Here is an 11,749-nt window from a genome sequence, read left to right as displayed (position 1 = left end):
AAATATTTGTTGTGTTGTACTTAATTTATTTATTTGACATGATATAAAAAAGAATGTAGAATAGAAAGAATTTAAAACTATTTTAGCAATACTATATTAAAATGATACATCAAAATTTTCTTTATTTCATTTTAAGAGTGTGCGTTTTTAATTTGATATATTATAATACATGTTTTATAAATTGTATAAAAATAATATATACATAAATGTTTGCAAGTATGTAATAGGTTAATATGTTTTGTATGTTATTTACATTTTTTTATCTAATTTGGCTATTAATAATATTGTAATATTTTTAAGTGATTTTATTGCTGTTAGTAGCTCAAAAATGAGAATTCTTATTTTTGACATTATTACCTCTATTTTTTATTATACTCCTTATGATCACCGTACCAAAAAATGGGCAAACTATACATCAAATTTTACAAACTCTATATTTTTAATGTGAAATAGCAAGAATATTATTATTTATCTTTAATTTATTCTTCTGACATATGATATGAAGAATATAGAATAGAAATAATTTAGAATTATTTTAGAGAAATTATATTAAAAATATACATCAAATGTTTTTCTATAATTTTAATAATTAAAACATAATTGAAAGAATAGTAGAATTAATGTTCTATAATTGTTATAAAAATAATATTGATCAAAGCATATAAAAAACTATTAAGTTAATATATATTTTGTATTTGTCATGATTCAAACTTGTGACCTTTAACACTATGCAATTTTTCATTTTAAGAAGTGAAGATAAATTTTAGAAGATGCCACATCAAAATATGGGTGATATTGCACAAATGATGTTGAGTTGTTTGTATTAGAGTGTGTGCTTCATATTTTATATATTACTAGATATGGTAACTCCTGCGTTCCACTGAGGTTTTAACATATTTTTAATCAATTATGTATTTATTTGAATATTGTAACAATTAATATATTGTTGTTTTCATAAAATAAAGATATATTTAATTTTTCTATTTTTAATTGTTTTAGATATGTTTTATATATAGAATTGTATTGAGGTAGTTTCATGTTTTTAGTTAAATATAAAAAGAAATTACAAAATTATTTCAACATTATTCAAAAAAAAAAATTGTTGGACTAAAATATGTTAATTGTTTTGAATTTTGTGGCTATTTTTTTTATGTTTAGAATAAATTTTTTTATTTGTAGGTATTGAGAATATTTATGTTATTGAGAAAGTGTATATTGTGTTTTTAAATTATACACTAGAATTTTATAATTTTAAAGCTTAAAAAATTCCAATTAGTTAGAAAAGTTGATCAAATAATAAGATGATTTTCTATTACAAAGTTTAATCACATGATTAACTTTTTAAAAAAAATATTCAAAACCAAATTATTATTATTTGTTTTTTTTTAATTTATTAAATTTTAAATAAAGTTCAAATTAGTTACGAAAATTAATCAATTTATAAAACTATTGTAGTTATTAAATTTTGCAAAAATTTTATAATTTTAATATCATTTTTTTGTTAGCCATCCATTTTTTTTAATGATCGGTTTATTTTTGTGCAAAATACTTTTTGATTTAACAAAATAGATTGAATTATAAAAAGAGTGATACGTGTATTTAGATGTGATTAACTCTTCTAAGATATATAATAATAAGATTTTTGTAACATATTTGGAATAAAAGTTGAAGTATAATTGTATTTTATTAAGTTGTAAATAAAATTTGAATTAATTATAAAAATTGATTAACTAATAAAATTATTGTAATTATTAAATTTTGTAAGAAATTTAAATATTTAATTTTTTTTTTGTCAGTCATCAGTTTTTTATTTTTATTTTTGGATGATCGTTTCTTTTTGTGATGTTTTGTAATTTAAAAAAAATAGTGTAGGTATTATATTTTTTTGATATTAGATTCTATAAAAAGAGAATACTGCAGTTACTAACAAAATTTTGTATTTATTATTATTTTTTATAAATGTAAGGTGAAAAAACCAAGTTATATAAAGAGTGATAATTGTGTTTAATTATTAACTCTTGTGAGATATTTAATAATAATATTTTTGTAACATATGTTTTTGAAATAAAAGTAAAGGTATAATTGTGTAAATTTGTTTTAAGATTCAATCTTAAAGGTGACACATCAAATTTTAATTGGTGTGACAAATATAAGCTACATGACATATTATATGTTATAACATAATCCACTTGATTAGATTTTATATATTATAACAGATAATAGATAGATTTTTTTGTTGGACTAAAATATGTTACTTATTTTGAATTTTGTGGATATTTTTTTTTGGTTTAGAGTAACTTTTTTATTTGTAGGTATTGAGAATATTTCATGTTATTGAGGAAGTGTATATTGTGTTTTTAAATTATACATTAGAATTTTATAATTATAAAATTAAAAAAATTCCAATTAATTACATGATTATTAAGCTGATTTTCTGTTAAAAAGTTTAATCACATGATTATTATTTTTTAATATTTAGAAACCAAAATATTTCTATTCTATATTTTTTTATTTATTAATTTGTAAATAAATTTCAAATTAGTTACAAAAATTGATCAATTAATAAAATTATTGTAGTTATTAAATTTTACAATTTTTTTTTATATTTAATATCATTTTTTTGTTAGCCATCCGTTTTTTATTTTTATTTTTGAATGATCTGTTAATTTTGTTCTAAATGATTTTTAATTTAATAAAATAGTGTAGTTATTACATTTTCAAGTATTAGGCCCTAGAAAAAAAAGAAATATTGTAGTTATTAACAAAATAGTATATAGTCTTTATTCTTTTAGGTGTAAGCTAAAAAGATTGAGTTATATAAAGAGTGTTACTTGTGTTTAGTTGTGATTAACTCTTCTAAGATATATAATAATTAGATTTTGTAACATATTTGGAATAAAATTTGAAGTGTAATTGTATTTTATTAATTTGTAAATAAAATTTAATTAATTATGAAAAGTGATCAACTAATAAAATTATTGTAATTCTTAAATTTTGTAAGAAATTTAAATATTTAATATAAATTTTTTTGTTAGTCATCAGTTTTTTATTTTTATATTTGAATGATCGTTTCTTTTTGTGATGTTTTATAATTTAACAAAATAGTATAGTTGTTATAGTTTTTTTTATATTAGACTCTATAAAAAGAGAGTAGTGTAGTTATTAACAAAATTTTGTTCTTTATTATTTTTTATAGATGTAACCTGAAAAGACAAAGTTATATAATGAGTAATAAAATTTGTTTCATCAATTCAGATATCTACATTGCATTTGTAACTCCAAGAATATCAGCGAATTATTTGGGCGTCTAGATCCACATAGGACGCTAATTTCTACCAAACCTGCCGAAGTTATTAAGTCATATATACAAAATAAGTTGGCTGGAAATTCAAAAAAAAAATACTTTGGACCATTGTTAAATCGGTAAGTACATGTTTCCTTCAAGGTTTTATAGTTTTTTTATATGTTATTTTGTAAGATTTTTATTTTAGTGATTCTAACTCTTTTGTTTTGAAACTACAACAATCATTGGTAGTGGTTTGTTATTTGTCCCAAAGATAATGATATCTTTTGGTTTTGATCATTAACAAACCTCCCAAAAAAAATATTAAGGTCATACTTGAGGGGTAAGAAGCCTAAATCAAGATATATCATTTATAGTTTATTTATGTACCTTTTAACTTTATATTTATAACTTACTTTTGTTGAAATTTCTTTTATCAGAGATGTTGAAAAATATGATTTATTAAGAGCTATTAAGAATAAGAAGCCTAATTGGAATATTGTCAAGGTAAGTGAGTTGTTTTGTACTACTCATATTTCTTTACCGTAGTTGTACTACCCATAGTTATGCATATTTAATGGTTAATTTTCTGTACTACCCATGTTTCTTTACCATAAAAGTACTACCCATATTTATGCTACAATTTCTTTTACCATAGCTTCATATTTAATGGTTAATATTTTGTACCACTGTGGGATGAGACTGCATAATGGCTTGTTAATTCGAAACCTCCCCTAAGAGAATGCTCATTTGGATCAGCTTAATGTTTCCAACATTATAAACTTAGGGGACAAATATATCCACGGTCAATGAAATTCATCATACGCCTTTATTTCCTTAGGTAACATAGAGGATATTAGGACATGGAAAGTCGAGAACAACGAAGAGTGTTCGGTTAAAACTACATATCGGGTGTGTGATTATGAACTAAACATTAAAATTAGAAGAAGATGGGACCTTATTTGGTGTCTCCAGATGCCTCATAAGTTCAATAATTTGTTATGATGTGTTTGTCGGTGTTGCTTACCTACTAGACTCACTCGACGCGGACTGTCCGACAGAGGTTGGGTCTACAAATTGTAGATAAATGCGACAACAGTAATATAGAAATTGCATTGTTATTCTGTTGTTTTGATGAAGATCAGACCAAAAAATTTGCTATATTAGAGCAACAACTTTCGATTTAGCTGTAAGATGTGACTGTGGTTTCTTATTTCCTTCCTTTCTACAAGAATCTCATCTAGAAGCACATGTTTTCGCTCTTTGTGCTAAAGACTTAATATTTTTTAGTTCATTTTTATGACTTAATTTTCAATTTATAGTTGGAAAATAATATTGTAGTTGATGGATAGACTTTGGTACAAGGATCACTTGATTTAACATAGTTATAACATTGAGTATTATTAATTTTGAATCTATTAAATCTCTTTTTATAGATGCATAAACAATATTGTGCAATTTGCATGTTCTTTTGCTTGGCAAAAACCAGGGGGTGAGTCTCCTTTTGATGTCTGAGTTTATTCTAAGATAATGGTATTTGTCTATAACATCCATTTGCAATTTTTCTTGAGAATTGTTGCTATGAACATTTGTATCATACCCCGATTTTGGCCCTGAAATTTTTCCCCATCAATCACTCGTTTGCATTCTTTCTCCATTCACCTTCTTGCTTGATCGAAGGTCCATTACTTGAAGAAATGGAGAACCTGAAACCGTTGACTAAACTTGACCTTTCTTATAACCCTTTGAAATGTTCAATCCCAAAGTTTATTGGGAAGTTGAAAAATCTGAAAATTTTGAGCCTTGTCTTTTCTGAGCTTAATGGGTCAGTTCCATCAGAGCTTGGAAACTGTTCAAATTTAACTTATGTGATGCTTTCTTTCAACTCACTTCCGGGTTTACTACCTCAAGAGCTTTCTGCGCTTCCTATAAGAACTTTCTCAGCTGAAAAAGAATCTTCCCCATGGACCTTTGCCTTCTTGGCTTGGAAAATGGACTAATGTTGATTCTCGTTTGCTTTCGGCGAATCGATTTTCGGGTGTGATTCCGCCGGAGCTTGGGAATTGTTCTGTGATGGAGCATCTCAGTTTGAGTAGCAACTTGTTGACAGGTCATATACCTGAGGAGCTTTGTAATGTTGCTTCACTTTTGGAGATGGATCTTGATGATGACTATCTTAGTGGAACAATTGAGAAGGCTTTTGTTAATTGTAAGAACCTTACTCAGTTGGTTTTGATGAACAATCAGATTGTTGGTTCTATTCCGAAGTACCTTTCCGAGCTTCCTTTCATGGTGTTGGACTTGGACAACAACAATTTCAGTGGAAAGATTCCTTCTAGTTTGTGGAACTTATCAACTCTGATGGAGTTTTCCGCTGCAAATAACCACTTGGAGGGTTCACTTCCTGTGGAGATTGGGAGTGCTGTAATTCTACAAAGGCTTGTTCTTAGCAATAACCGTGTCAAAGGTACTATCCCGAAGGAAATCGGAAGTCTTCAAAGTCTTTCAGTTTTTTAATTTGAATGGAAACATGCTTATTGGAAACATTCCAATGGAGCTCGGTGATTGTGTTTCACTCACTACATTGGACCTTGGAAACAATCAACTCAATGGCAAATTGGTGGAACTAAGTGAATTACAGTGTCTGATGGGTTAGCAGGAAGCAACATGATCCCGAGGAACTCGGCGATACCAAACTGAATAGTTATTTGGATCAAAATCTTTACTTCTTGAGCAGTAGAAAATCAAAGGAACCTTTGAGTATCAACGTGGCAATGTTCGAGCAGCCTCTTTTGAAATTAACTTTGGTTGATATCCTCAAAGCTACCGATAATTTCAGCAAGACAAACATAATCAGAGACGGAGGTTTCGGAACTGTGTAGAGCTACTTTATCAAATGGAAGAGACAGTACTGTTGGAGGAAACACTAAAGCCACGTATTAGTTTCCAAACAGATTAAAGCATTTTCTGATGCTGGAAAGGTTGAGCTGGAAGGGATTATCAGTAGCGGTGGATATTTGTGTGGTTGTTCAATGTGCAGTTACTCTAGAGTGCTCAGTGCCTATGAGTTCGAGCAGCATGCTGGTGCTAAGACTAGACATCCAAACAATCACGTATCCTTAGAAAATGGAAAACCAATTTATAGCATTATACATGAAATAAAAACTGCTCCAAACAGCATGCCAGATGAGATTATAAAGAATGTGGCCGGTGCATCTATCAACGAAGGAACCTTCCAGGTTCGGAAAGAAAGTCTTCTAGAAAGCAACAAGAGGTTGGAATGAGGAAAAATAACATGGAAGCTACTTTCAGAAATTCGAACTCAATCACCGCTAATTCAATGCATAACCAACTTCGTTTCAATGGATCTAATGGCCAACACTCTCTTATCCGCCGGTGCGTCTCCAACAATGGTTCATTCCATCCAAGAGATTCCCGACTTCACCCCGCGAGTCAGTGCTCTGTGCATCAATGTCGGTACACTCTCTCCCAAGTCTCTTCTCGCCGTGACTACTGTCGTCAAGCTATGCTCTCAGTTGGACATCCTTTGGGTTCTTGATCCCGTCGTTGTTTCCGCCTTGTCGCTCCGATTTGATGCTTGCGTCCAGCTTGTAATACTCAAACCCACTGTTATCAGAGGAAATGGTTCTGAAATTATGGCTCTTCCTTCCTCCTATGAATCCCCCACATCCAAGGGTGCAGACAATACTCGTGATTCAATGGATGCGGTTGAAGCAGCAAAGTTGTTGGCTCAGAAAAGTGGTTACGTAGTTGCAGTGTCAGGAGCTACTGACATTTGTTACAAGTGGTTATCAAGTTGTTGGCGCTCACAATAGGGTGGCGTTGATGCAAGAAAATTACGGCAATCGGGTGTTCTGTCACTGCACTCATTACTGCCTTTGGTTGCAGTTGACAAAAGACATACTTTTGATGCGGCAGTATCGGCACTAGGTGTGTTTGGTGTTGCCGGCGAGTTAGGAATGAAGATGGCTAAAGGTCCTGCGTCGTTACGAATGCACTTGATTGATGCTCTCTATGGGCTTGACGAAGCTACATTACAATCTCATGTTAATATCACAAGCTCGTGTTGAAGTCTGAAGACCTTCATGCAGTACTTGCACATTTGATTTGTTCGATTCATGGGATTAAAAATAAGGTTTCACACACAATTATACGATCAAAGTTGAAAACATACAAGACCAATATCATTTTCATCTGTAATTGAAAAGTAAAAACCACCCAATCATACGCAACCACAAACTTATTTTTCCCCGAAGTGTCCAAACTTAAGGTGTAACATCCTAGCATTGAGGAAGCTATATGGTTGGACTTCTACTTAATTAGAGGTTACTGCAGGAGGGACAAAATGCACGAAGGTTCAAAAAATTGTTTGCCGACAGACCAGATATTTGTGTTCCTGATATTTACTGGGATTATACAAGTGCCAGGTACTAGTGATGGATTGGGTCGAAGGAGTCAAACTAAGTGAGCAAGAAGCTATTGAGAGACAAGGATTGAATGTCTTGGATCTTGTGAATACAGGCATACCATGCAGCCTCCGACAACTACTCGAGTATGGATATTTCCATGCAGATCCACATCCTGGGAACCTTTTAGCAACGCCTGATGGGAGACTTGCTTTTCTCGACTTCGGAATGATGAGTGAGACACCGGAAGATGCGCGATCTGCTATAATTGGTCATGTTGTTCACTTGGTTAACCGAGTTTACGAAGCTATGGCTCGTGACTACTATGCTTTTGATTTCCTTTCACCGGACGTCGACATTTCTCCAATTGTGCCAGCACTTAGAGACTCTTTTGATGACGCACTTAATTATACTGTGAGTGAACTTAACTTCAAGACACTAGTGGATGGTCTTGGGAATGTTCTGTATCAATTTCCGTTTAATATCCCAGCTTACTATGCTCTGATATTGAGGTCTCTCGCTGTTTTAGAAGGTTTAGCACTTAATGCCGATCCCAACTTCAAGGTGCTTGCAGCTTCATACCCGTATTTCGCTAAGCGACTTTTAACAAATCCAAATCCATATCTGAGAGATGCTCTTATTGAGTTGCTTTTCAAAGATGAGAAGTTTAGTGCAGGTGAAACCAACTGAACCCTGCAGCGTCATCCTAAAACTCGGCACGGAGTTAAGCATTCTCCAAGAATTATGGACCAGCTTTTTATTGTGAAGAACCAATCTGCCAGTATGCATCTTGGCAGTTCAATGGAGCAAGTAAATAGATTCAATAATACTGATCAGCATGGTCATGCCAGACTCAGTCCAACTCCCTCAATTTGAATGTTGATGCGGCAGCAGACGAAGGTTCTGGAAAGGATTTCTCAAAGGTTTCAAATGCAACCCTTGGCCTACTACACATCCTTTGCAACTGCATCACAACTTCTGAGCATTGCATGCTCTCCCTGTTTGTCATGGACCTGGTATGGGAAGCTTCTTGATGCCAAGGTATCTTCCTCTCCGACCTGAAGCAATCTGCAATCCGGTCTTACGGCAGCGCCAATCCTGCAGGTTTTATCTCCAAACAAGCAAAATAAAGTGTACACCAGTTCAATAATAATAATTAGACCATGCTACTAAACCATTACAATCATGTCGAGCTCCAAATGAGAACAAAGAAATTACAAAGACCTTTCTTTTGTACTCAAGATGGACTCATTACAATGGACAGAAACAGAAGAAAGATTTAATAAGTCTTCATACCAGTTTGAGGGAACAAATTTTGGTTTTGATACAATTTGTAAGATGAGTTCTCAACTCCTCAATAATGTCAGCACCAGACAGCCCTCCATTTTGTGATGCCAAAGGTTCTGATAGCCGCTGTAGCAACCACTCAATGTTGTGAAACCTGCAAGTGCAATTACAGGGAAAAATGATTTGAAAGAAAGAATGGCACATTTCTGCCTCTGAAAATGAGGGTCTTGTGCGAGGTATTAAGAAACAAAAATCTTACCACTGGAGGCTATCATTCGACAAAAGCACCTCATATCATAATAAGATTGTCAATTACCGCCATGACTTGGACCTTAAATCTGGAAAGGACCCTGGTCTGATCCTACCTTCTAATGCACCCAATGTGGTCTAAAGGGAGCTGCTCTTGGCTGTTCTGTCAAATCATGTAAAAGAACTTATCATGTCACTTGTGCAATTGTGTCTCATCCTGCTGGTAAATTTGTCTCTTTTCTAAACAATGCTAAAAGTGCCACAGTTGGTGATGCTGTTAAGAGGTTTGGTGTGAGAGCACGGTTTTGACTACGACCAAAGCCTTCTACTGTGCCTATCTCTTTTGTCCAGGTTCAACAATCTTCTCAAGGGCGTGGTCGCAGTCCTGATTTCAGTGATAGGTATGATAGGAATGGAAATGGAGGGTCAGATGAAAGTGGATCCCGGAGCCATCAGAGCTCCAAAGGTGGCACTAATAGTTCTCATAATAATGTTGCAAATGGAACACATGTTACTGGAAATCTTAGTTCTGTCAAAGGTCACGTAGCATCAGATACGGGACCTGCATTAACTTTAGAGGCTTATAGACGTCGTCATGAGATCACTGTTACGGGAGATAATGTGCCTCCACCTGTTACGTCATTTGCGTCTTCTGGATTTCCATCTGAGATTCTTAAAGAGGTACAAAATGCTGGTTCTCAGCCCCAACTCCAATGCAGGCACAATCGTGGCCCATTGCCCTTATAAGTAAAGATATAGTTGCCATTGCTAAAACAGGTTCAAGGAAAACCTTGGGGTATTTACTTCCAGGATTTATTCACCTCAAGCGCATTAATAATAACAAGGGAGTTGGCAACACAAATTCAAGATGAAGCTGTGAAGTTTAGTAAAACATCAAGAATTGCCGGCACTTGTTCGTACGGAGGAGCACCAGAGGGTCCTCAATTGAGAGATATTGACCGCGGAGTGGATATTTTGGTAGCCACACCTGGTCGCTTGAATGATATTCTTGAGATGAGGAGAATCAGTCTACACCAGGTCTCTTACCTAGTCCTAGACGAGGCAGACAGGATGCTGGACATGGGTTTTGAACCTCAAATTAGGAATATTATGAACGGCGTGCCCGCTCGCAGGCAAACTCTTATGTTTACGGCAACTTGGCCTAAAGAGGTTAGGAAAATTGCAGCTGACCTGTTTGTCAATCCTGTCCAAGTGAACATTGGCAACGTAGATGAGCTTGTTGCTAACAAGTCCATTACTCAGCATATTGAAGTTTTGGCACATATGGAGAAGCAGCGGCGACTGGAAAGTATTTTACGGTCACGGGATCAAGGATCAAAGATAATTATTTTTTGTTCTACCAAGGAAATGTGTGACCAACTTGCTTGTAATCTTACACGCCAGTTTGGAGCTGCTGCTATACATGGGGATAAATCTCAGGCTGATAGGGATCATGTGTTGAATCAGTTTCGAAGTGGAAGGACTCCTGTACTTGTAGCTACAGATGTTGCTGCTCGTGGAATGGACGCCAAAGTCATTATAATGGTTGTCAACTACGACTTCCCTATAGAAGAAAGCACTGCACATGTTCCCTAGCTGTAATTTGATGTGGAATCGTCTGGGCTATCTTTTTCTTCTTAGTGAAGAGCTAAACAATGGTCGCGTGACAACTGATTTTTGTAAACTGGATAATCCTGATAGGTCCGATCAAGAAGGTTTAAAATCAGTCTATGATATTCACAGTGTTGGAGCAGTTGCTTGCCGCCGACAACAACAATCCAAAGTTTACTTTTCTAACTTGTTCAAAGAAGTGCTTCCATCATCCACGAGCTATCAAATCCCTGCAAAAAAGAGATGTTTTACTCCAAGTCAACAACACCACATAAAATTAGTCCAATTCCAAAAAAAAAGCGAAAACACATATTCAAGTGAGTTACTGTGGTGATTTGTTCTTACCAACAATGAAGTTTTGGAAATGAAAGAGAACTGAGAAGGGGACCACAAGCTGGAATAAGGACAAAATTCAAAACCTCCCAGCACCCTCCGTACAGACACTTCCCACTACTCTGAGGAAGCTCAGCAACACAGCAGGAAACAGAGCAGAGAGCAGAGGAGATGAGAGATATATAATAGGAGGCCACTGTTCACTAACGGGAGGCGGCCGAAAAACCCTAGAAAGAAGAAGACGGTTCACACAAAAAAAAACCTTCCGTTGAACCACCCCTTCCATTTTCGTTTTGATCCAGCTACTGTGAAACTCCGTCACCGTTATCACCATCTGCCAGCTGAATCCCCACACCATACTCTTTGCGCCGGATTAATGCTGGAAGGTCAAAGCTACAGGACTCGGTGAACAAGCCAACTCACGGCAACACGGTTTTTAAGCAGCTCACGTAGCTCCTTCCGTCTTCGACTTAGTAGGTAATCAGTGGTTTTCTATTTTCTGTTTGATTCATATCTGCTGCTAATGCTTCCAGTTTGTTAACTTGTTTTTATTTAATCA

The 11,749-nt window shown here is 34.0% G+C and overlaps 1 protein-coding gene and 2 pseudogenes across 1 annotated transcript; all 3 read left to right on the top strand.

Moving 5' to 3' along the window:
* Positions 1 to 6,316: 6,316 nt before the first annotated feature.
* Positions 6,317 to 7,374, top strand: LOC127137556 (hydroxyethylthiazole kinase-like; annotated as a pseudogene).
* Positions 7,375 to 7,740: 366 nt separating this feature from the next.
* Positions 7,741 to 9,555, top strand: LOC127107990 (protein ACTIVITY OF BC1 COMPLEX KINASE 3, chloroplastic). Its single transcript, XM_051045357.1, has 3 exons — positions 7,741 to 8,386; positions 8,548 to 8,726; positions 9,391 to 9,555. The coding sequence occupies exons 1-3, from the start codon at positions 7,741 to 7,743 to the stop codon at positions 9,553 to 9,555; spliced, it is 990 nt and encodes a 329-aa protein (XP_050901314.1).
* Positions 9,556 to 9,561: 6 nt separating this feature from the next.
* On the top strand, positions 9,562 to 11,032 carry LOC127107981 (DEAD-box ATP-dependent RNA helicase 46-like; annotated as a pseudogene).
* Positions 11,033 to 11,749: the final 717 nt, after the last annotated feature.

This window comes from Lathyrus oleraceus, chromosome 1 (genome assembly GCF_024323335.1).
Source record: "Lathyrus oleraceus cultivar Zhongwan6 chromosome 1, CAAS_Psat_ZW6_1.0, whole genome shotgun sequence".
NCBI classification, from domain to species: Eukaryota; Viridiplantae; Streptophyta; class Magnoliopsida; order Fabales; family Fabaceae; genus Lathyrus; species Lathyrus oleraceus.
This window is presented reverse-complemented; position numbering and strand designations above follow the sequence as displayed.

Coding starts and splice junctions, on each gene's coding strand:
- LOC127107990 (XM_051045357.1), top strand. CDS start 7,741: ATGGATTGGGTCGAAGGAGTCAAACTAAGTGAGCAAGAAGCTATTGAG. Junction 8,387..8,547: donor AGATGAGAAGTTTAGTGCAG/GTGAAACCAACT, acceptor AATACTGATCAG/CATGGTCATGCCAGACTCAG. Junction 8,727..9,390: donor CCCTGTTTGTCATGGACCTG/GTATGGGAAGCT, acceptor TGTGGTCTAAAG/GGAGCTGCTCTTGGCTGTTC.